This window comes from Phoxinus phoxinus, assembly GCF_949152265.1.
Source record: "Phoxinus phoxinus genome assembly, chromosome: 7".
Classification (NCBI taxonomy): Eukaryota; Metazoa; Chordata; class Actinopteri; order Cypriniformes; family Leuciscidae; genus Phoxinus; species Phoxinus phoxinus.
In genome coordinates this window covers 30,647,100-30,673,365 of record NC_136882.1, presented here as the reverse complement: position 1 = coordinate 30,673,365, position 26,266 = coordinate 30,647,100, and the positions used below count along the sequence as shown (strand labels likewise).

The following is a 26,266-nucleotide window of genomic DNA, read 5'->3' as shown; positions in this document are numbered from 1 at the left end:
GAGATTAATAAATAAAATAAATAAACATTTAGCTATTAAAATCCATTAAAACATTTTTTTAATTCAGGTATAGAATTAATAACTTTCAGAAATACAGAGCAGGGTTGAGGATGAAGGGGTTGGACTTATAGTGATGTTGTAAAAGGGGCGGGGTTTTGAACGAACGATAGCCTGAATCACTGATGTAACACTGTATCGTTCAGCAAAGGTGAGAGTGCAGCAGAGCATCACCTGACATGGCAACTAAAATTATTTATTTTACTGTGAATGGAAGACCAGAACAAGCAGAGTTTCCCATTGACTGTCCTGCACAAGATGTTAAAGGTAGGATTGTCTCAAATTATCCATTTCTTTTAGTCTGACTGGAATTTTATACTTATTTAAACAATAAATTGTCAAGTTTTTTGTTGTGCTGACCTCAAGGCACAAAGTTAAATATTATGCTCAAATGTCAAAATATATCAAGTTAAATATAATATATTATCTCCAAAGTATGTTGTAGTGTCTTGAAATGTGTTGAATGTTGAACTGCTTAACCAATAAAATAAAATAAAGTTAAAATATTGAAATTAAATTCATGTAAATTCTTCACTATATAATGTGTTATTATTATATAATGCATTATTATACTATATGCAGATAAAAAAAGCAGATTGTAAAAGTAGTCTCGCTCTATGAACGACAGCAGCTTTAATTCATGCATCAACATCAAATAGGTTTTCTTATATGAAAATAAGTTTTTGTTATGACCAATTTGGCTCTCTGTCCTCATTAGCCTTTATTCTGCTGAAAACATCCTTGGGGACCGTTCTCAATCTCATTCTGAAGGGCACTGCAACAGCCAGGCTTCTTTAAGGACCTCTCAATTACAGCGCGCATATGAAGTGCTATTCTGTTGACCTGGATAGCTAATAGGCAACAACATAAGAGATGTTCAGAGGATGTTTAATCTAAGTATCCAGTTCTCTAGAGACCTATCAGAGCTTTAATTAACTTTTTATATATCTTCCGTATTTTGACTCAGTGTGCATGGTTGAATTTGTAGTCACAGATTAAACTCATAAACAAATAAACCATCATACTTCAGTTAGACAGCTTGAGTCACAGGTGGTGCTGACAGTACACTAGACTTCAAGTGCAAAGCAGTGCCCTAAAGGGACCATATGGCACCAATATTCAATATGAATTGAGGAAGTTTCCGTGGTCATTCATGAAGATGAGAAATATGATGATGAATTACATCTGAAACATTCATCATAAATGTCTATGTGTTTCATCACAGATCTTTTCCGAGCTGCAGCTGAAGCGGGACCTCATGACATCTTAAAACTCTATAATACTAAAGGCAATATCATTAATATTTCCCCTCAGCTGGCTCCCAACAGTCCTCAGTCCTTCTATAAGCTGGAAGTGGTTGCTGCAGACTGCAACAGTGAGCTGTTAGGTATTCAAGATCAGAACACTAGACAGTTAGAGTTATTGTATTGTTAAATAATGAATAAACATCATTTTCTACATGCATGATAGATGTCACATATAACCACTATTTGGATCATGTTGAACACTCTTTTAGGTTCAGAGCTGGCCGTTGCTCTGGGATTTGACCTCTCTTCTATGGAGAAAAGGTAAGGTTGGTTGGGACTTTTTTGGGGGATAATCAAATAGCACGCAGAAACAGTCACCAGTCAATCATTTTGTACATTACTGACATCAGGTTGGCTGACACGTCTTTAGAGGCGGGGTTTTGGTGAGAGGACGGGGCTTTGAAAGTTGGCCAACACATTTAATATGTTCCACAATGTCTGGCTCTTATTTCACTCAAAAAATAGAATAAATGTTATGAGTTTTATAAAAATCTTTGGAGAAAATTATTATTATTTCACAGCGTGATTTTCTTATGAACAGGTTACAGAGCCTGGAGAAAAAAATTCTAGCTGAAGCAGCAGAGACTCCTGCCATTGTGTATGAGATGAAGAGACAGGTGGAGTCATTCAGAGAGAAACTTGAGGTATATCTATCTATCTATCTATCTATCTATCTATCTATCTATCTATCTATCTATCTATCTATCTATCTATCTATCTATCTATCTATCTATCTATCTATCTATCTATCTATCTATCTATCTATCTATCTATATCTATCTATCTATCTATCTATCTATCTATCTATCTATCCATCCATCCATCCATCCATCCATCCATCCATCCATCCATCCATCTATAAAATAAAGTTTTCCAAGTATAATGAATGAATGAATGAATGAATGAATGAATGAATGAATGAATGAATGAATGAATGAATGAATAAATGAATGAATGAGGCATTTATATAGCGCTTTCATATGTACTACAGTAGGCTACACTCAAAGCGCTTTACAGTCATATCAGGTAATCTCTCCTCAACCACCACCAGTGTTCAGCATCCACTTTATACTGTGAAATAATGTCTTTCTCTGTAGAGTGTTGAGCACTTGAGCTGGCTGGGATTGTTTAAGGATATGTCGGAAGGCACCCACAAACCTTCCCCTTTCTACCATAAAAGAACCCTGCACAAGACCCGTGAGGAGTGTGAGCATGTCAGGGAAAAGTTCCTCCAAATGAGGTGACATTCCTGCCACTTACAAATGTGTAATAGGCAATTACATTTTTGCTTGTTTTTTGAAAAAAGTTTTTTGCTTCTGATTTATTTTCTCTAGTTCTTTGGAGGTTTCTGAAAAGGTGAGACAGTATCTTAAAACACCAACCTTTGATAACTGGTAAGTGTTTCCTATAGTGAAGTATTTCTGACAGAAATGCACATAGACACACTTTCATACTTTCTTATGTTCACTATACATAATAACCAAGAACATTTTTGGGGGGAAAAGAAAAGAAAAAAAGGACACCTTGGAGTTTTACCCAGTTGCTGCAACACATCAAAGTCCTGCACCTGTCACACATGAATAGGAAATTGTTAGTGAAGCAAAGCACAGCACTTCTAAAATAAGCATAAAGAACATGGCAGAGGTCAGGCCTTTCATCTGCCCAAGGGCCTCATATCAATATCAATGGTCCTGTTTGTGGTTTACAAATCAAAAGCACTTCTTGTGAGCAAAGAGCTGGAGCTCAGTGTTCATTAATGCAATAGTCTTCCTTCATCTTGTTGAAACCAGGCTTCAGCTTCAGATTAACACAACTAGATCCTTCTAAGGGGTTAACAGGAAAATAAACCTGTTCATTTTAAATTAGCCTCAAATAAAGACTGTGTGCTATTGCAGGCAATGGGAGGATGCTGAGATTATGGTGCTGCTCCAGGTGATGTACACAGATCTGGAGTTCATCTCCACCTTCAACATTGAGCTGGACGTGCTGCAGCAGTTTCTTTATGAAGTGTACCGACGCTACAATAACATCCCCTTCCACAACTTCAAGCACTGCTTCTGCGTCACTCAGATGGTAAGAGTGGGTGCAATCAGTGTTTCGGGATTTCTTCCAATCACTCCAATTGTCCACTTCTCAATCTGCTCCATCACAGCCGTCATTTCACTCAAACCGCTACTGCCAAAAATGTTAATTGTAATTGAACTAGAATCACTCTATCCAGTGATTGATTGTTGTTTATCAAAGCCATAACAAAAAGAAAATTATTGTGTATGAGTTGTAATTCATGTTTTTGAAGGTCAGTGATTGTTTAATCATCCATCCATCCATCCATCCATCCATCGTCCGTCCGTCCGTCCGTCCGTCCGTCCATCCATCCATCCATCCATCCATCGTCCATCCATCCATCCATCCATTCATCGTTCCATCCATCCATCGTTCCATCCATCTATCCATCCATCGTTCCATCCATCTATCCGTCCATCCATCCATCCATCCATCCATCCATCGTTCCATCCATTGTTCCATCCATCGTTCCATCCATCCATTCATCCATCCATCGTTCCATCCATCTATCCATCCATCGTTCCATCCATCCATCTATCCATCCATCCATCGTTCCATCCATCCATCCATCCATCCATCCATCCATCCATCCATCACAATAATGTCATTTGTATATAAATATGAATTTAAATAAAAATAAAATTATTGTATATAAATGATATATGAATTACTCTTTATATATGGTATTTCTATATATAAAAAATATTATTAATATATAAATTCATATATATAATTATAATAAATAACTCATTTATAAATGTTTAACTCTGCTTTTGAATTGGCCCACTAAGAAAAATCCTTACTAATATCTGGTTCCATTTGTTTGTCAGATGTATGGGCTGATATGGCTAACAGATCTCAAAAGCAAGATTGACAGTATTGACCTCCTCATCATGCTGACCTCAGCCGTCTGTCACGATCTAGATCACACCGGCTACAACAACGCCTACCAGGTGAGATGGACGTTGTCACAATTCTGCTTCTGTTCAGTAATAAAGTGTTTCTCTGAAAAGAGAAACTATGTGTCGTTTCAGATTAATGCCCGAACTGAGCTTGCCTTGAGATACAATGACATCTCCCCACTGGAAAATCACCACTGCGCTGTAGCCTTTGAAATCCTGGAAAAGGTAAGCGTTTGTTCTAGATAAAAAATCACAATCACAAGTTTTTAAATACATATTTTAAATAAATGTATGAATTTTTACATTTTAAATTAAAAAATATTTATATTTAGCATATATTTAACCATTTATATCCCTTCAAAATGCAAGGTATGGCAATACTTCTAATTCTGTATGTATGTGCACTAGTGGTGGAAAGAGAACCGAATTATTTTAAAAGTACTGGTGTCAAAAAAGTACAAATTACTCTTCTCAAAAACTAGTACTAGTTACTTTTTAGCTGGTGAAAGTTAATGTACTACCAATAAATACTCAATCAAATCATATAAAATAGCTATACTTTTAACACATTTTTACCTTATTGACGAAGGACATTAATTAGTGGTCATGATACTGGAATTTCTAACTTCAATATGACAACTTGAAAAATGGTCGTGAAAACCACCACATACTAAAAATTAATATCTACATTTTTGTCCATCCATTTAGTCAAGGCAAGCATTATTGTCAAGCTTCAAAAAGCACAAAACTCATTGTAACAGTAATCTATTTGAATGGAAAAGTTTAATTCAAGTCTTCTGAAGATACACGTCCACTTTATACGATGAACTGAATTTTTGGCTTTTGTTGACATATTTAAACATTGATCAATAACCATTACAATAATCTAACTTTGTGTTACTGGGTAACTCTGCTGCAGTAGCTCACACACAGCACAAGGAAGCTTGATTTCAAACTGAATTGAATTTGCAAAAAAAACAAGTAAACAGTCAGTAATAAAATAAGAACAAATAAAATAAATGACCTCAATACAGTTGAGGTATTCGAAATATGACAACACTGAATTTTTATATGCAGTGTGTGTTAAAGGGTTAGTTCACCCAAATTGTTTTATTCTGTCATTAATTACTCACCCTCATGTCGTTCCAAACCAGTAAAACCATTTCATCTTTGGAACACAATAAATCTCTCAGATTTCATAAAAAAAATATTTTTTGTGTGTTCTAAAGATGAACAGGTTTTACGGTTTGGAACGACATGAGGATGAGTAATTGTGACCCCGCCTGTGAAATCCCGGCTAAAGTCGCAGAATCTAATTATGAGTTTAAGAGCATCAAAGTAGTCATCTACAGTACACCACCGTCTCCGGCACGGACACGGACACCACCGTCTCCAGCACGGACACCAACCGTCTCCGGCACGGAAACGGACACCACCGTCTCCGGCACGGAAACCACCATCTCCACCACCGTCTCCGGCACGGACACGAACCGTCTCCGGCACGGACACGAACCGTCTCCGGCACGGACACGAACCGTCTCTGGCACGGACACCACCGTCTCCGGCACGGAAACGGACACCACCGTCTCCGGCACGGACACCACCGTCTCCGGCACGGAAACGGACACCACCGTCTCCGGCACGGACACGGACACCAACCGTCTCCTGCACGGACACCAACCGTCTCCGGCACGGACACGGACACCAACCGTCTCCGGCACGGACACCAACCGTCTCCGGCACGGACACCACCGTTTCCGGCACGGACACCAACCGTCTCCGGCACGGACACCACCGTCTCCGGCACGGACACCACCGTCTCCGGCACGGAAACGGACACCACCGTCTCCGGCACGGAAACGGACACCACCGTCTCCGGCACGGACACGGACACCACCGTCTCCGGCACGTAAACGGACACCACCGTCTCCGGCACGGAAACGGAAACGGACACCACCGTCTCCGGCACGGACACCACCGTCTCCGGCACGGAAACGGACACCACCGTCTCCGGCATGGACACGGACACCACCGTCGGCACGGACACCACCGTCTCCGGCACGGACACCACCGTCTCCGGCACGGACACCAACCGTCTCCGGCACGAACACCACCGTTTCTGGCACGGACACCAACCGTCTCCGGCACGGAAACGGACACCACCGTCTCCGGCATGGACACGGACACCACCGTCTCCGGCACGGAAACGGACACCACCGTCTCCGGCACGGACACCACCGTCTCCGGCACGGACACCAACCGTCTCCGGCACGAACACCACCGTTTCTGGCACGGACACCAACCGTCTCCGGCACGGACACGGACACCACCGTCTCCGGCACGGACACGGACACCAACCGTCTCCGGCACGGACACCACCGTCTCCGGCACGGACATGGACACCAACCGTCTCCGGCACGGGTCGGACACCACCGTCTCCGGCACGGACACCACCGTCTCCGGCACGGACACCACCGTCTCCGGCACGGACACCACCGTCTCCGACACGGACACCAACCGTCTCCGGCACGGACACGGACACCACCGTCTCCGGCACGGACACAACCGTCTCCGGCACGGACACCACCGTCTCCGGCACGGACACGGACACAACCGTCTCCGGCACGGACACCACCGTCTCCGGCACGGAAACGGACACCACCGTCTCCGGCACGGACACCACCGTCTCCGGCACGGACACGGACACCAACCGTCTCCGGCACGGACACCACCGTCTCCGGCACGGACACGGACACCACCGTCTCCGGCACGGACACGGACACCACCGTCTCCGGCACGTAAACGGACACCACCGTCTCCGGCACGGAAACGGACACCACCGTCTCCGGCACGGAAACGGACACCACCGTCTCCGGCACGGAAACGGACACCACCGTCTCCGGCATGGACACGGACACCACCGTCGGCACGGACACCACCGTCTCCGGCACGGAAACGGACACCACCGTCTCCGGCACGGACACCACCGTCTCCGGCACGGAAACGGACACCACCGTCTCCGGCACGGACACGGACACCAACCGTCTCCTGCACGGACACCAACCGTCTCCGGCACGGACACGGACACCAACCGTCTCCGGCACGGACACCACCGTCTCCGGCACGGACACCACCGTCTCCGGCACGGACACCACCGTCTCCGGCACGGACACCAACCGTCTCCGGCACGAACACCACCGTTTCCGGCACGGACACCAACCGTCTCCGGCACGGACACCACCGTCTCCGGCACGGAAACGGACACCACCGTCTCCGGCACGGACACGGACACCACCGTCTCCGGCACGGACACGGACACCACCGTCTCCGGCACGGAAACGGACACCACCGTCTCCGGCACGGAAACGGACACCACCGTCTCCGGCATGGACACGGACACCACCGTCGGCACGGACACCACCGTCTCCGGCACGGAAACGGACACCACCGTCTCCGGCACGGACACCACCGTCTCCGGCACGGAAACGGACACCACCGTCTCCGGCACGGACACGGACACCAACCGTCTCCTGCACGGACACCAACCGTCTCCGGCACGGACACGGACACCAACCGTCTCCGGCACGGACACCACCGTCTCCGGCACGGACACCACCGTCTCCGGCACGGACACCACCGTCTCCGGCACGGACACCACCGTCTCCGGCACGGACACCAACCGTCTCCGGCACGAACACCACCGTTTCCGGCACGGACACCAACCGTCTCCGGCACGGACACCACCGTCTCCGGCACGGAAACGGACACCACCGTCTCCGGCACGGAAACGGACATCACCGTCTCCGGCACGGAAACGGACATCACCGTCTCCGGCACGGACACGGACACCACCGTCTCCGGCACGTAAACGGACACCACCGTCTCCGGCACGGAAACGGACACCACCGTCTCCGGCACGGAAACGGACACCACCGTCTCCGGCATGGACACGGACACCAACCGTCTCCGGCACGGACACCACCGTCTCCGGCACGGACACCACCGTCTCCGGCACGGACATGGACACCAACCGTCTCCGGCACGGGTCGGACACCACCGTCTCCGGCACGGACACCACCGTCTCCGTCACGGACACGGACACCACCGTCTCCGGCACGGACACGGACACAACCGTCTCCGGCACGGACACCACCGTCTCCGGCACGGAAACGGACACCACCGTCTCCGGCACGGACACCACCGTCTCCGGCACGGAAACGGACACCACCGTCTCCGGCACGGACACCACCGTCTCCGGCACGGACACCACCGTCTCCGGCACGGACACGGACACCAACCGTCTCCGGCACGGACACCACCGGCACTGACACCACCGTCTCCGGCACGGACACCAACCGTCTCCGGCACGAACACCACCGTTTCTGGCACGGACACCAACCGTCTCCGGCACGGACACCACCGTCTCCGGCACGGACTCCAACCGTCTCCGGCACGGACACCAACCGTCTCCGGCACGGACACCAACCATCTCCGGCACGAACACTACTGTCACCGGCACGGACACCAACCGTCTCCGGCACACACACCACCGCCTCCGGCACGGACAACACCGTTTCCGGCATGGACACGGACACCACCGTCTCCAACACGGACACAGGCATGGACACCAGCACCGACACGGATATAAGACGGCAGAAAACGTGAATTTGACTTTGTTACATGAGACTTACAAACAGCAGTTACACAAACAAAACTAGACAAGATACAATGGAAACATGAGGGCTATTTATACACCAAGACTAATGAAGACTAATAAGAAACACCTGTGAACAATCAAGACGATCAGCCAATAAGAATATGACACTGGGGTGGGCAATCTGGCAAAAATATCATGTAGCGACAAAATCTTTGTCATTATTTCTATTTACACAACATACAATGAAATAAAGAGTGCTTTATTTTTTTCAGCTACAGTAGGTGTATTTAACAGAAACATTCAAGAAAGAAATTAAATGAACAAATAAAAAAATAAAACACTAAAGACTTCACTGTATAAATTATACATTGATACTTATTGAAGCTATTATTGAAGTTTTTCAGAACAGTTAGTGATTTTCTCAGTTTTTTGTTGTTTTAATAAAATGAAAGGGTTAAAATGAACAGTTCCCCCAAAAAGTAAAATTTTCATAATTTAGTCTCTCAAGTTTTTTTTAAAGCCAAATAAGTTTCTTTCTTCTAGTTTAACACTAGTTTATTAATAAATAATCAAAATATCTCCCTGCTATTTTTTTTGGACACATTCATAATCATTATCTTTACCGGTGCCTATGCACAGTATGCTAATTTTCTATGTGCAAGAAATATCATCATTAATTATTTTTCAGAATGAAAGCAACATTTTCCGAAACTTGTCGACAGAGCACTACAAAAGAATAAGAGAAGGCATAATTAAGTATATCGTTTATTCATCTTCATTCTTAACAACTCTATCCATATTAAACCAAACACTAGATTGAAACTGAACTTCTTATCATTACTACAGATGTATTCTCGCTACTGATATGACCAGACATACAGACATCCTCAACAAGTTCAAAACCATTCTCCCTGTGTTCGACTTCAGCCACAAAGATCACAGAGATGTGGTAAGGACAACCCAGAACACCCTAGCAACCACATAGCAACACCCTGACAACAACCCATTTCACCCTATAGCATCATGGTGGCGAGTACAAGAAAATAAGTGACATTGTGTTCAGAAAAATCTTGTTTAAATCTAGTTTAGCTGCAATAAGCGTTTAGGACTGTTGTTGACGATGATCCACTTTAAGGCACTTTCTGTCCGGCTGCTTATTTCACAGTTGATGATGATCATTATTAAAGTAAGTGACATCTCCAATGAGGCGAGACCCATGGATGTGGCAGAACCATGGCTGGACTGTCTGCTGCAGGAGTTCTTCAATCAGGTACTGTAAATATTGCTAACATCTGGTTTTTACGCACTTTGTATAATAATCAAACCTCTCCCCGTGTCATGTTGGGATCGGTACAGTACTAATTTCATTTTAAACAATAAACTGAAATCTTTGTCCAGAGTGACATGGAGAAGTTGGAAGGTCTTCCCGTCACCCCGTTCATGGATCGAGACAAAGTGAACAAACCGTCTTCTCAGACTGGTTTCATACGCTTCGTTCTCTTTCCTCTCTTCATCGAACTGGCCAATCTGTTCCCCTGTCTGGAGGTGAGGAAGTTCCCAGAGGAACATGTTTGTGACATAGCTTTCAGAGGTAATCAGGTAATCAACATTTTTAGGGAAAGATTTTGGGCTTCTTTCAGACCAGTGGAACAAAAATATCCAAAACTTGTACACTTATAGCATTGTCTTACTTTATATTCATTATATTTTCTCAAGGTTTTGATGGAGGGGTTAATTTGTTAATGTATCATTCACCTGATTTATTTAAATATTTGTTCCAAAAATATGGTGGTTGTTTTCTTTTCTTTTTTTACTGTTGACAGTATTTTCTGATGTTATATTTTATGATATCTTGTCTTAAATCAAGGGTGTCAAACTCAGTTCATGGAGGGCCACTCTCGGCTGTTTCTGAAATCGCCTCTTATACCATTAAATAGGGAACTATTTGAGGAGACAGCATTTCCGAAACAATAGTGGACGTTGTCGAGTGCACCTATTCAATCCATAATGCACCGCGCAATATGTGTACCACTGACGTATTACTAGAGAATAGCTACCCATAATTGTTTTTCCTAAGGCACATTTATTAAAGCCACTTTGATGTCCTAATTGAACTAAGGGTATAATCCTGGCTTAAAGGATTAGTTCACTTCAGAATTAAAATTTCCTGATAATTTACACACTCGCACGGCATCCAAGATAATCGTGTCTTTTTTTCTTCAGTCGAAAAGAAATTAAGGTTTTTGAGGAAACCATTCCAGGATTTTTCTCCATATAGTGGACTTCAGCGCTTATCAACGGGTTGAAGGTCCAAATAATTGCAGTTTCAATGCAGCTTTAAGGCTCGACACGATCCCAGCAGAGGAAGGGACTTATCTAGAAACGATCGGTCATTTTTTTCTAAAACAAAAACAAAAAACAAAAAAAAAAACAAATGCTAATTTCGTTACAAGAACCTTTTCTTATCAAAAACTTGAATTTCTTTTCGGCTGAAGAAAGACATGAACATCTTGGATGACGTGGGGGTGAGTAATGATCAGGAAATTTTAATTCTGAAGTGAACTAGATTTTCTTCTCGCAAGCATGTTAGCTTAAAATTGCACTTACCGGTAACTTTAAATATTAAGTAAGCTAAATCATGCAATTTGATTAGTTGATATGACATGCTGCCTAGTAAAAATAATTGAGATAATATAATTAAAAAAATGGTCAAGCATCACTTACTCAAGAGTCTGCGGTCTCTAATTTCTGATGCGATGTTGTCTAATGTTGCTTTTAATCGCGAAAAACAGTTCTGTGGAAAATGTGAATATTCCTTCATGCAGTTCATTGGATCATTTACAAATATTTTTAACACTTACTTCTAACCTTCTAACAGCAACACATTATTGACCCAGTGCAGAAAGCCCTGGATTATTACACAGAGATGGAGAAAGCTCTGGAGAGGGAGAAACAGAACCGGGCCACGAGTGAGAAGGTGGTCAAAGCCAGCACCTCAAAAGAGCCAGAAGCTCATCCAGAACCCAGTGGGACGACAAAACCAGTCAACCTGTAATCGAACCTCAGACTGTTCAATGTTCATTCTATGATGAAAGTTGTGCTTTAAGGCTTAATGTAAATGTATTTATGCTAAGTTTACCAGAAAATGTACTGTGTATTAAATACATGTTTTCTTTGTAAATGAATGTAGTGAACATGCACAGTCAGCCCAGAGGATGGCGCTACTAGAATCTACAATTTCTTAGTCACAAGAGAAGAGGCTGAAAATGGAACTTTTCCTTTCACTTATGAAAATAAGAGATGTACAAATTACATTAAATAAATTGTTATAATTGACTGAAGTAGGTCTGAAACAGAGTGAAAGATCCTGGTTGCAGGTTCGCTGATTTTTCAATCGGTCAAAAACAGAAATGAAATCATCACAATACTTTTTACATTCAAATTTATTTTTACAAAAGAAAACTTACTTCTCTTTACACATCTATTTCCCCAAAAACATATAGTGTTTCTTTAATCTGATGATGCAAATGTAATATTATGCATGCAGTTTTGCATTACTCTCAAATACCATCCTGCACAAGTAATACCCACAATTCCATTTGAACTCCATTTGAAGCCATTAAGTCGCAGGTAAGAGGCAGGTAAAGCATTAGCATGCAGCACTGTACACATTTGCATAGTAAATGGCTGTCATTTATTTTCGATTCATTTCTCATCGTCCTTTACCAACATGCCATTGCATTAAACTTTCACTGAGAAAAACAAAACAAACACGATTCTCAGGATGGAAGGGTCAGTGAAACTCATTCACCATGGTTATACCGGGGTAGTGGTGTGATTATAGGAAGTACACCGTTTGTTTTCACTGAATGAATTAGGTCTGATCAGTTGTTGAACAATTTAACCACATACAGAATGACATTTAAAACTAAATATAGGATGAATATGCTCAACACACATTTAAATACATCCCCAGAGCTCTCAAAGAGGCACAGAAAGAAACTTTCTGTTTGCAAAAACAAAAACAAAAAAACACCTTATTAAAAAGTTAAGGCATAAAGTTACTAACAGGGAATGTCTTGATTGAAATTTAATATATATATATATATATATATATATGCCATCGGAAATTTTCTTCTAGAATGATCATTTTTGTCAAGCTTGTATGTTTATGTTCAGTTATTTCACTTTAATGGCAATGAAAATTACCTATTAACTGTCATTAAAGTGAAATTACTGAACTTAAATATACGAGCTTGATAAAAATGCTCATTTTAGAAGAAGATTTCAGATGGCACTAAGAGGCTTTTGCATCTAAAGTCTTTATATATAAAGCAATGCTGGTCCTGCAGTGTTGGCTACAATACTGACACCAAAAATGATTTAAATTTAAAATGTAGACCAAAGGACCTTGAGATGTAATTATGGCATATACACAAACATTTGTTTCTTTACCAAAAACAAAAACTGCCAAAAATTATGTACATCTGGAAACAACAATATATATTAACTATTAGTTCATTTGACAATGTCCTCAAATAGAAAGAGGTATCATAAAGAGACTAAATGTGTCTAGATTGTTATTTTAAGAAAAATAATTTCATAACAATACTGTTAGTCAACTGGTTCCCAGTAGCCCAATAAGGTCCCAATTAAATCCATTTATAGTGTGAATCCTCACATTCTACATATGACTCAGCGAGTGGTACTGAACCTGCTTTAAACAGGACAAATGAATAGTGTTTTTTCTAGTTTATGAAATATTGCACATGGATAATGGAGGTGGGCTGGGTAAATGGGGGTGGCAGTGATCAGAGAATAAGGACACTTTACCCAAACTACATCGCCCCTCAACTCCAGTAAGAAACGTTTCAAAAACGTTCACTGAATGTTATCTAATGCTACGTACAATATATTCTGAAAATAGCCTACTGACAGACATAATTTCTTTCTTACTGGTTCTGCACACAGCAAATCCAGTAGTTTATTACTATCAATGCTACCTCTTCATATAGGGCAACTGCTCTCAGGTAGAACTTAAAGCAGAATGGAAACTGGGTCAATCCAGTCATTTCCACACCAATCACATGTAAAACATATAATATTAACACTCAGATATGATTAAACCAACTATATGAAGCCACTGAAGGATAAGTATCAACACTGCTTTTGTTCTCTCTCTGTGCATTACAAAACACACACACACCACAACACAATTAAGGTAATCAAGTCAGATCGCAGAACTGTTGTGATTTGTAATACCAATAAAAAATGCAAATGTCAAGATCCAGACAACATTTAAATAACTGTGCTAACATCAAATAGAAGCATTGTCTGGAGCCATTTATCACAACGAATAAAAAAAGACAAATAACAATGAGATGGAGCATTGTTAAAAATAAAATCGAAAAAAGTCATAGTTACATAAACCATCAGCACAACCAAGTAGTTTTGCACATGAAAAGGCAGAATGCTTGATTTGTTCATCTGAGCACTGTAGAAATACAGTGAGTGAACAGCTTTTTGCAAACAGGCTCAATAAAAATAATGAAAGAAAAACATGTTTTACAGATAAAGCTTTCACGCTGTGTTTTGTGTTATGGACTCTTAAGCTGTGTCCGAAATCGCATACTATATAGTAGTAGGTACTACATTTGGTTTGAAACTTACTTCGCAACGGTTAAAAAGGTATGTTTTATGTAGTATGAATGAAATTCGGACGTACTACATCCGCCATTTTGTCATTGTCATGTGACATACAGTGTCAGTTGCAACGCTTCACTGCCATTCATAAATCCTCTCCCGTGGCCTCATGGGATAGTAAAGTGTCCATCAAACGCGCACAACGGAATCTCGCCGGAAGTAGTAGGTCATCCAGGTACTTTTCGCCTACTGTTTTATGAATACTATGAATTCGGACATACTACTCGGATCACATACAGTTTTCACCTACAAATAGCATGGAAGTAGGCATATTCGGATGCTGGGTTATTTTAATATTCTGGTTCATTTCCTTTAGTTCCCGTTTCCTTGGTTACTGATTATGTCCTTGTTTGTTTCCTTGGTTATATATTATTATCACCTGTGCATCGTTATATTTGCGATGTATATACTCCCTTTTCAGCTCAGTACTTTGTCAGTTCTCTTTTATGGATTACATTGGTTTGCTGAGAGTTACATATTTCTAAATAATGACTCCTACGTCTCGCCATGCGTGCTGCAAGCCAACCCGTGACAAAACAATGCACATTTCCTTTTACAGCTTGTACGTTGCATCTTAGTTTGTCTAAAGTCTAATTTTAATTATAATACTTCGTACCGCCTACAGCAACCAGAGACTATACTATTGGTCAGGCACACACTAAATAGTTCAAGATTAGTAGTAGTCATAATAGTCAATGACTGTTTCATAAAGCTTAATAGGGCAGGGGAACTTTATCATGACTCAATGACAGATTGGATCTCCACTCAGCTGCCGCATATTTCTATGATACACAGTATTGTGCTATTTCAGAAAGAATTTCATGGGATTCATTCATTTACTATTATTACCAAATAATGGAGTAATTTAAAGTGATAAATCCACCTGATACGGCTTGTCTGGCCTATTTTCTTTGCAAAAGAGGCTGCGTCCGAAAACTTGGGCAGCTGACTAGTTGCCTCGTGCCTTTTCAGGCAATGACTTTGTAGGCAGCGTTTGCACACAAAGGTACCTAACGAAACTGACTACGGACAGACTTCTGAGGCAGCGTAACGGTTTAATGATCTACAGCAAAATAGAGCAAGCTTTAGTGATAACTAAGCAAATATATAATCGCTACAGTTAGTGATTTCTCGATAGAAATGACATCAGAAGTTGGTAAAAAGTGTAGATTTACACCCAAATTGGTTGACTACCAACCGCAACTTTCAGATGCCATCTTTATTTTTTAGCTCAACTGTCATAGAATGGGAACGCACAGTGTTGTGCGATATCAAAGGCAAAGAAGGATACATGCTACCTGCCTTCAAAAATCAACCAGACTAAGCTATCTCACGAAACAGGATATTAAGCTAGCATTGGATTCGGACTTGCCTTGATGCCTTCCTACCTCGGAATGCATCCTCCGATGGCAGCATTTTTAAGCTTTCGGACGCAGCCAGCATCACACATGTGGGCCTGGGGAAAGCGAACTATAGGCATTATGGTGTGCATATAAAAGGCCAATTTGTTGCAACATTTTGTATTCTGCTTGAAAAGTGTCTGTTGACACTGACTGCGGATAGCATCACTACGAAAATAAGACCAGGGCCAAAAAAGAAACCTCTTAGATTTTGGCACCTATGAAGCTTTCTGCTCCGGACCTGAGGCTGTCTGACTCTGGGCCACCAAAAATATACTAAGACAGGAAGAAACAGACCAGTAAATGCATGACAGTTCCATTGGCTACTGAAATCGTGCAAAAGGGCTCTGTGCTGATTGGCTCTTGGCACTGCTGAGCATTTCTGCATGCCGGCACTAGTTCAGGGTGAAAATTAGCATGCCACCACAAAAGAGTCCTGTGAATATAGACAGTGCAGGGCTTTGGTAAGCAATTAGATGCAGAGCTTAGGCCTCAACTAGGAGAAATTGGATGGAACATATGGTGCTATAGTTCTCACTCCTCCTGGAGAGCATCTTATCTCAACCATTGCAGATAAAATCAGCACCCCCAACTGCCTACGGTAACAAAAGATGCTCATGGCTGCAAACAACTGCCTTACATAGATGGACCGGGTGCTTGGATTTTGCCTTTAGTTAAGATGGCCCATAGATGGGAATCTGTGCCGGAGTGAACGCAATGCACTGCATTTTCAGAGAGGGCTAACACAATTACATGAGAAATATCTCATAGCTCTGGCTGTACTGGTTTGAATGTTCAGAGTCTATGCCGCGAGTCGTTACTGTAGCCCCCAGGGGAGCCCCGGTTGCGGTGAGGTTTGTATGCGTCTTGATAGGGATCATGGTAGTCCTCCTCTACAAGAGGGTAGTGGTCTCGACTTTGCTGGGAGCTGGAGGACAGGCGGTTATTACTCTTCTTTTGCCGCTCGTTGTTGTGGTAGTTCTCATCGGAAGTCATCAAGCTGCGTCGCTCCATTGGAGAGTTGTCGCTGATGTGATTGCTGTTTTTATTTCTTTGGCTCTGTTGAAAGGTCACCGATATCAGATGTTTCTCCACGTTCTTATTAGCATATATTGAAATATTCTAAACTATTTTTCTGGCTAAGTCCCAAGCCTTCACTCACCTGTAGTCCTGTGATGGCTGTGGGGTATGGCGAGAGCACAGTGGAGCCCAGGTTGCGGCCCAGCAGAGGGTTTAGTGGAGTGCTGAGGGAAGTGTGAGTTGCGCGCCAGTAGGCCTCCAGGAATTCAGCCAGATGTTCACATGCATCCTCGAGCTGATTCTCATCCAAAATTACATCAAACATTTCCTGGAATGGGGCAGGAACAGCAACGTAGTCAATGTTTTATGATATGTCACACCCTTAATTTTCAATGTCTTCCATCCAAACACCTCCCACCCTTTTGGCACATAGCGTCCACTTTTCACACCCCAATGAAATCCCAATTAAAGATGAAAAAAAAAAATCCCAATAAATGATTGTTTCCCTCAGAAATACACATTCAAAAGTTTGTGGTTAGAAAGACTCAAAACAAACATCTAATTAAAGAATACATAGCAAGGATGCATTAAATTGATTAAAAGATATAGCAAAGACGTATAATGTTACAAAATATTTCTGATTCAAATATAATAACTTTCTATTAATAAAAAAATCCTGGAAAAATGTATCATGGTTTCCACAAAATTATTAGCAGCACAACCGTTTTCAATATTTGTAATAATAAGAAATGTTTCTAGAGCAGCAAATCCGAATATTAGATTGATTTCTAAAGATCATGTGACACTGAAAACAGGTGTAATGATGCTGAAAATTCAGCTTCGGATTACAGGAATAAATTACATTTTAAAAAATATATTAAAATAGAACGTAGAGTCGCCTCTACGTTCTCTACATTCTATTTTAATATATTTTTTTAAATGTAATTTATTCCTGTAATCCGAAGCTGAATTTTAAGCATCATTACACCTGTTGTCAGTAGTGCATGTCAAATTATGAAAGTAAAATGGGTTGTGAACACTGTCTTCAACAGAGAAGAATCGGACTATGCTCAGATTACTCTGGATACTCACTGGAGGACACTGAGCTAATTTGTCTGCCGCCACCAGTTGTACATTTAAATGCTTGCTTTGAGACTTCCCACGTGATTTGATCAGCCGTTGCAATACCTGCAAGCACACACACAATATTACTGTTGAAGACAGAGACAAAAACATAATTCAACTAACAGATACTGTTAATACGTCTTTAAAATCTGTGTTAAAGAAATGCAAAGGGGATGGTAAAAAAACATAATTTTACTAACAACTTTTTTTTGTTTACCTTGGGAGAAGACACTTTGACATGGACAATAATGGGAGCTAAAGAAGTCTTGATGAGCTGGGCTGGATGGTTGATCGTGTCGGCATCCAGCACAACCAGCTGAAGGGATCTCGCCAATTCAAAGATTCGCTCAATCTCACTCTGAACCTCCGCTGTCAGAAAGAGGAAAAATTCACAAAAACCAAGTGTCAGCAGGATGTCAACCCAGCTAACGGAACAGTTTTTTTTTCCTGAAACCTTTTAGTTGGACGGTCGTCTAATGTTTTTAAAAAATGTTTCAGAATGTTCAGAGAACATTCAAAAGTAGCGTTTCCATTATTTATGCATAAATAATCAAATTGAATGTTTCCTTAACAATTACACAACCAAACTACTTTTTAAACATTCAGAGAACTTTCGGATTTTTTTTTTTTTTTTTTTTTCATAACTTAATGGGAATGTTAGCAAAAAGTTATTGGAACATATATTTGGGAACATGTTTACTAGTAGGAAATATTTAATCAGAGGGATACTTCTGATACCCAAAAATGAATATTCTGTTATCATTTACTCACCCTCATGTTGTTCCAAATCTGACTTTCTTTCTTCTCTGGAACACAAAATAACATATTTTGAAGAATGTTGATAACAAATAGTTTAGGTCCCATTGATTTCCATTGTATGGACAAAAATTACAATGGATGTCAATAGGAAAAAAATTTGTTTGGTTACCAACATTCTTCAAAAAATATCTTCTTTTGTGTTCCGGAGAAGAAGGAAAGTCAGGTTTTGAACAACATGAGGGTGAGTAAATGATTTTTGGTGAACTATCCCATTAAACTAACTTATGTTAGTTAAATGCTCAATGGCAATTAAAAAGGAGCTGACATACCCAGGTTGGATCTGGTGTTGGATCTCTCAATGATGGCTCTCTTACTAGGGTTATTCAGAACAGATCTCTTGGCTAAAGAGATATCTGCGGTTACTCTTGTGATTGATATCCTATAATTAGGAAATAAATATGGTGAAATTATCACATTGACAAGAAAGTTATTTAAAATCCACAACATCAAAAGTTGACCCTTACCTGCCTTCAAACCTGTGTTTCAGGAAGTCAAATAGTGCTTTCTGCATCATATCTGTCACCTGTGTTCAAACCCATGAGGACAGGAGAGTAAACACAAGGAAAAAAAAGGAGATTTTTATTTGAAAAATGTATTGACTCTTTCCCTGCCATTGGCAATCCAGGCTTTCACTATTATATATATATGGTAGGGAGTGCTATGACACATCTGCATATGTAAAATAATGCGATCATCAACATTAAACGGCATATACCAAAACTGCCTAATGTTACTGAATGAAATGTCGATCCAGGACGAGCTATAGTGACAGTGAAGCTTTGAGGTGTCGATGGACTCGATCTACTCCATCAATGTTTTGATCATCGTGAATCTGATCCAGACGTACTCTTTGACAAAAGCACAATTTATCTCAGCTTTTTGCTCAAAATTTTGCTTTTTTAATGAAATGTATTCACATTCAAGTCTTGATAAAAAAGAATGCATAAAGGAGTGAATAAAACTGGGTTTTCTTGTTTAAAAGCAGAGGTTATTCTTTCTTTTGATATATGGCATGTTCAGATATTCATATAACAAAATATTCTGGGAAATTATCAAAAATGCTGGTGGTGGCTGGCAACTTAAAACAACAACAATGCTTTTTTTAAAAAAGACTTAAGAAACAATGGGAAACATCTACTGCACTTCAACAACAAAATATTTTTAGCCAGGAAACAACAAAAATGTGCAGTCTGTCTTAAATAATGTTTGTGAAGGAGCAGATGACATACAGTACATGCTTGCATAAAGAAATTAAATGAGCAAACAGCCGTTTAGCACAGATCAATCATGATATACACTTCAAGCCTTGCATGCCTTGAGATCTCATCTCTAATATTCAGGCGATGCATGCTAACACACTTGTCACACTGATTTCTGGGATGGTGGTTGTTTTTTTTCTGTTTCTAATTTCAAACCATGCTCCATTTTTGAGACTGGCATGTTGTACCCAGAAGGTTGTTGCCTTAGCAACTCTGCTTGGAGATGATGACTGCTGTTCAGTGACAAACCGACATCCCCTCTCGCTTGCTGCTTAAGAAGTGGTGCCTTGGTTACCATGTCTAAATATACACACACACACACCAAAGGGATTGGGGGAGACCTACCTCATATCCCTTAAGTGATGGGCCAACTAAGACCACCGGCCTCATGGAAGGGACCACATCGTATGGAGGAATGTGCTCGGCCTGCAATATAACAGCAATTTAGACGCAAAATAATATTCTGTTTATTTGCACTACAATAACCCCATATTGATTACTACATGAAAAATCCTGCAATGGCTCGAAAACAGCAGTCTGTAACAATAATAAGGCCATTTTACAAAATTTGTAGAATTGACAAATTAAATACAATGAACTCACCACTTTCTGTTTCTGTTTACCTAGGATGGTGGAAAAAAGGAATTTTAAAAAGAGGCACAAAAACAAATACTGTACATCAAAATCAGATGTACATCTACTATTTAAAAAAAAAAAAAAGAATTCAACATATTTCAATGTCTAGCATTTCTTCTGTATAATTTTTAATACATTGAACACATGTTTTCCATTATCACTGCTATTGTGAAAAAAATTGCGAAAAAACTTACATTTTTTTTTGTCAAAAAAACATTCCATAATTTCTCTGGAAATTGCTACAAAATCAGCCTGTAAATCTGAAGTGGTCTGGAACAATTTAGTAAGGGTAAAGACTGAAGCTGACCTGCAGAAGCAGGGTTGGGCTTGAAGGTGCCTGACACCATTTCACCCAGACTGGAGGAGGAGTTTCCACTGGTCTTCCTGTGGGCGCGGAGTAAAGAAAAGAGCAAATTAGAGTTAATTAAGGTCTATGTTCAGAATGGAATACTAACAGACATGATGGAGAGACCTTGAAGTTGTCTTCCATCACTGTTTTTATTGTGTTCGTACTGTTCTTATGCATATTTCAACATTTACGTGAGGTTCGCTGGTTTATATTCCTTGTTTTATCTGAGTGGGCGTGGCCTTAAAGAAAGCACGAACCTAGGAGAGCACTCATTTTAGCTAATTTATGGAAATGTTTTGCAAATGTATGTTTTGGCTTTATCCATCCTTTTTTATTGTATTTACTGATGTTGGTTTTAACTCTTGTTCTTAATAATCTTATGTATTTATTTATGTATTTATTATATGGTGAGGCAAGAGTTGAGTTTAAAAACATGGTATGTTCCAATTAGTAAGAGCAGGAAAGATGTGTATTTAAGATGGCTGTCACTAGCAGCAAGATATTAGTGGACAGATTATGGTTTTAGAGTAAATTTGAACACGGTTATTATAGTGCTGGTGAGCGCAGTGAATTGCTGAAGAGGTAAATATTTTTAGTACCTAGCAGTTCTAGTTTTTAGACTGTTTTTATTAATAACCTGTTTTACTTACGCTCTTAACCATATTTATTTGCACATTTTGCGCATCCACTTTAATAAACATATTTTTGGACACCAACATCGCTTCTGTGTTTACATCCTTCCTGTGACCACTTAGGTCGCTATCATACATAATATATGATATACTACTGTATATTATACCAACTATACCTACTTTTTTTACAATAGTTTTTAAAACAAAAAATGTAAGCTCATCACATTGCATGTCTAATTGGAGTTCAGCTATCTCAGAAATGAAGAGTAGTTTTGTGTTTTTAATTCATTTTTGTGGCAATACTATCAAATCAAGTTTTGCATTTTTTATTAATTTTGGGTACATTTTTGCCAGTCTGTATCAAGATAAAGATGTTAGCAGCTAGAATAGTGTATGCTATGAATGTAAACATTTCATCTGTTATATTTAATGCAAGTACATTTTTATTATTTGATCCTTATTTTAGAAACACTACCCCCCCTTTGTTAAGGAAAGAACAGTAATGAAGTATAAATGCCTTTGTCCTTCAAACACTATCAGAGAGAGTGGTAAGGTTTAACTACAGTGTGACTCAACACTGCTGTTGAAAGAGAATGCAGTATCTCATTCAAAGGGTTTATGTGTCATTTCTTTCAATAAACATCTACGAGTATATGAAAGGACATTGCACCAATTCCAAAATTAGTTGGCCCATGAATACCTATCTTGTGTTCTAAATAGAACATCCGTCAATCTATTTCCAGCTCAACAAATAAGCATGAGTTTGGCTACAGTAAGCTGAGCTAGAGGGTGTGGGACTATGGCTGATGCATTTAATGATAAAAGACATTCAGCTTCGGTTACAGAAGTGCAAGCCAAATATTCACAACATTTAGAAAGATTAAACAGGTCATCATGACTCGAGTTCGCTCTAGACGGTGTTAGTCTACTCAATTGCTTACTCATGACGCATAGCAACACAGCTAAAAGTATTCCTAATATGTACTTTTATTGAAAGTAGCCAACTTATACCTGTTGAGACATGACTCCACAAGCACCCTCAAGAGCGGTTTGTGATGTTTGACTTGGGGGAGGTGACCGTGTGACACACGAAAGAGGTGTTTGCAAGGTTGTTTGAAAATCTGCTTTATTATCCGCTAGGTGCCAATAATGTTGAAGAAACTGTATACTTCACCTATAAGGCTTGGTGTAACACCCATTACTCTCATGTTCTCCAGTCTTACCCGTGGAAGCGGCCCCTTTTTTGATCCTGCTGTAAGCGAATGTTCTCCAGTTTTAAGGGACTGGGGATGAAACCGATATCACAACCTTCCTTCACCAGTCGCCCAATCCACCAGTCGTTGTTGTACTTCTGCGGAAATACAGAGAGGACAAAGGAATGTGTATAAAGTCCATTTATAAACTTTCTAATATGTGAAGACAGCTAGACAAGCTCTCATTATAGAAATGCCTTCGTCACCTCCTTGATGTGAAGGAAGTCTTTTGCATCAAAGGAAATGGCAGTGCCAGCGACAGGGACATCCTCATCTAGGGCACCACAGTAGCTGACGTTTGTTCTCACAGCAAAAGCCACTGCCTTGGCCTGAAATAGATATTCAGTAAAGCACATAGTGATGAATGGCATAGCAGTGCTGTTTTAACTAATTGCATTTAGAAAACATTTTAAAGATGACATATTATGCCCCTTTTTAAAGTGTTGATTTTGTTTTTGGAGTCTATATACCAATTTTATATTGTAGCAGCACTTCTCTTCCCAGTCTGTCAGTAATTCTCTCTGTTCCTGCCTCAATAAAGCCCCTACTTCCGAAAAGCACAATGTGCTCCGATTGGTCGGCTGAACCAGTGTGTTGCGATTAGTCATAACCGTGAGTTTCCACACACAACTCAACCAGGCCTTGCCCCTTTTTTTTGGGATGTAAATTATTTAAATGAGGGGTATTGTGACGTGAACGTTCCCGGAAGACAAATTAAGAGTACAATTGAGTACGTCTCAGACTCAACTCCCTTTGGAGTGGACTTTCTAACTTTTCAGACCTTTTTCATATTCAAACAGCAACATTACACACTAAAGAAAGCTGAAAATGTAAAAAAGAATAACAGGACCTCTTTAACTATTTGGATAATTCAAAAATAAAAAAGGCATAAATACAGATATATCTCTGGTTAAGACAGTCTGACCTTTGCCCTCTCCAGCTGAACGGTGGCCTGCTGTTCTTTCTCCTGCCTGCCGCCCTGCTCCTCGTCCAGAGAGACATCCGAGTCAGACGGTCGGCTAGTGTAGGAATCGGCGGAGCCCTGCACACACATGTGAATACCTATCAATGTATTGTCATTCCTGTCAATGCTTGTATTATACTAGGCACACAGTACTTTTATTATTTTATCTAAATAGGTTTAGCCTTTATTGAAATGTTTAGTTTTAAATAACTTTTCATTGCAGTGCATCAAGCAGAAGCTGATAGTTTTAATAATATCTCATGATTAAGGGTAGGAAAAAAGGTTATGTAAAGCTTAACAGCACAGATAGCCTTAAAAATAGAGGCAGCAGTAATAGTGAAATGACACATTATCAAGAAGAATGTGGTAAGCATGAATGTCTTCATGGGATAGGGATGGAGTTTAAATGATGGTTAAGATAAAAGGGTAAGATAAATGAGTATTTAGTTGTGTATCACTGCAATATTTCTTCCACCACAGACCTTTTGATTAAAAAATACAGTACTGTAATTATCATACACTAATGTTCAAAAGAAATCAATACTTTTATTCAGCAAGGACACATTAAATTGTTCAAAAGTGTTCAAAAGTGACAGAAAAGACATTCTATTTCAAATAAATGCTGCTCAAATGCAAATAAACTTTCTATTCATCAAAGAATAATGACATGTCCACAAATATTAAGCAACACAGTTTTCATTAATACGTAATGTTTCTTGAGTACCAAATCAGTCTATTAGAATGATTTCAGTTATTTTTAAATTGACTAATATTGACTGTATTACTGTCATTATTCCTGTTCACAATATTGTGAACAATATTACTGTTTTTTGTTGTATTTTTATCAAATAAATGCAGCCTTGGTGAGCAGAGCACAATAGACTTCTTTTAAAAACATCTATAAATCTTACCAACCCCAAACAAACCTATGAAATGATCAATTATACAAGGAAAATACTAGGAATTCCACCTTAATATTGCGTGAAAAGGCATAGAAAAAGACAGTTCCCAGTTTGCATCGTGAGGAACATGAAATCACGAATAACAAGTTAAATTCCTTTTAGACGCTTCATACATTATCACAAACAGGCGACGAGGCAGATGTGACACTTATGAAACCAAGTCCTGTAAGTGTGCAGTAAACAGGTCTGATGCAGACTGATCATGTGCAGATCTGAACTAAATGATTGAAGCTGACAACCTTAGATTCAGAACTATGACATCGTGGTCAAGTGATTATACTGTAATATATTACTGGGAATGAGAAAGAGAAAGGGAGAATGGATCAATAGTAAAAAAAACAACAAGAAAAAAACAACACCAACTCCAAAAAGATCTCTTTACTATAAATAGAGAGCAAATCTGCTTCTCAAAAGTTCCTCCTGAGAAAAAAATTATCTTTTTAAAAATTATCACAAACTGTCCTCAGATTTTACAAAAAATATCAGGGAAAAGTCAGGGATTTAAATATGCAGTCCAACATTTATCATCAAATTCTTCCAAGAACAAATCATCTTGCTATTAGCTTTATTATTCACATTAATTTATAGTAAGTGCTTGTCTTTTTATTCCTCTAAGATAACTACTTCATCAAATCTGAACTTACACAACATAAATAGTCTTTTATTTTCCTTGAACAGCAGGAAAAAACAACTGCAAACCGATATAAGAATAGATGCATCTTCAGAAGGAATATCTTAGATATAAACCCCACGTTAAGTGAGATGGAGGAGTCTGTCAAAAACAGAATGGCACTTTACTCAGACGCATTAAAATTGCAAAAGCAACATGTGCTTTGATCTCCTAATCAAAAGATTGTGCTCAAAGCCAGCAGATGCCTTGAAGGTTCATTAACCATATAGGCCTAGTTGTGTCCCATAAGAACAGATCCACTAATCCTATAATCCACTAGTATTCTCTTTATATGCGATACAGTCATCCCGCATCTTATACAGTACTTCTTTTCCTCCAACACCAGCAACTACTGTATATGCCATTAAAGGAATGTTATAATCTATCTACAGAATCTTTGACGTGTCGATTACTTATTACAAAAAATAATCGGTAAAAATAGTACATTAATGCACTTACAGTGGATAGCCAATGAGGTAAGGACAAA

The 26,266-nt window shown here is 40.2% G+C and overlaps 2 protein-coding genes across 3 annotated transcripts in view; one reads left to right on the top strand and one right to left on the bottom strand.

The window, feature by feature from the left end:
• Positions 1-236: 236 nt before the first annotated feature.
• Positions 237-12,225, top strand: LOC307001230 (high affinity cGMP-specific 3',5'-cyclic phosphodiesterase 9A; the record flags this gene model as incomplete). The annotated part of the gene is made up of 13 exons (XM_079617453.1): positions 237-324; positions 1,283-1,444; positions 1,574-1,625; positions 1,906-2,008; positions 2,462-2,604; positions 2,699-2,758; positions 3,260-3,437; positions 4,259-4,555; positions 9,676-9,743; positions 9,834-9,936; positions 10,153-10,257; positions 10,386-10,532; positions 11,866-12,225. The coding sequence occupies 13 exons, from the start codon at positions 237-239 to the stop codon at positions 12,040-12,042; spliced, it is 1,683 nt and encodes a 560-aa protein (XP_079473579.1). The 3' UTR covers positions 12,043-12,225.
• A 2,782-nt stretch (positions 12,226-15,007) lies between these two features.
• The window catches only part of cacnb4a (calcium channel, voltage-dependent, beta 4a subunit), a 31,977-nt gene continuing 20,718 nt past the window's right edge, over positions 15,008-26,266 (bottom strand). For both annotated transcript variants that reach the window (XM_079617932.1, XM_079617933.1), the window contains 12 exons: positions 24,109-24,225; positions 23,390-23,512; positions 23,154-23,281; positions 21,257-21,333; positions 20,917-20,936; positions 20,659-20,739; positions 19,519-19,577; positions 19,324-19,433; positions 18,453-18,604; positions 18,203-18,298; positions 17,253-17,438; positions 15,008-17,149 (listed from right to left, as the gene is read on the bottom strand). In XM_079617932.1, coding sequence (XP_079474058.1) covers positions 16,886-17,149; positions 17,253-17,438; positions 18,203-18,298; positions 18,453-18,604; positions 19,324-19,433; positions 19,519-19,577; positions 20,659-20,739; positions 20,917-20,936; positions 21,257-21,333; positions 23,154-23,281; positions 23,390-23,512; positions 24,109-24,225 — 1,413 coding nt within the window. In that variant the 3' untranslated portion in view covers positions 15,008-16,885. The remainder of the gene's footprint in view (positions 17,150-17,252; positions 17,439-18,202; positions 18,299-18,452; positions 18,605-19,323; positions 19,434-19,518; positions 19,578-20,658; positions 20,740-20,916; positions 20,937-21,256; positions 21,334-23,153; positions 23,282-23,389; positions 23,513-24,108; positions 24,226-26,266) is intronic.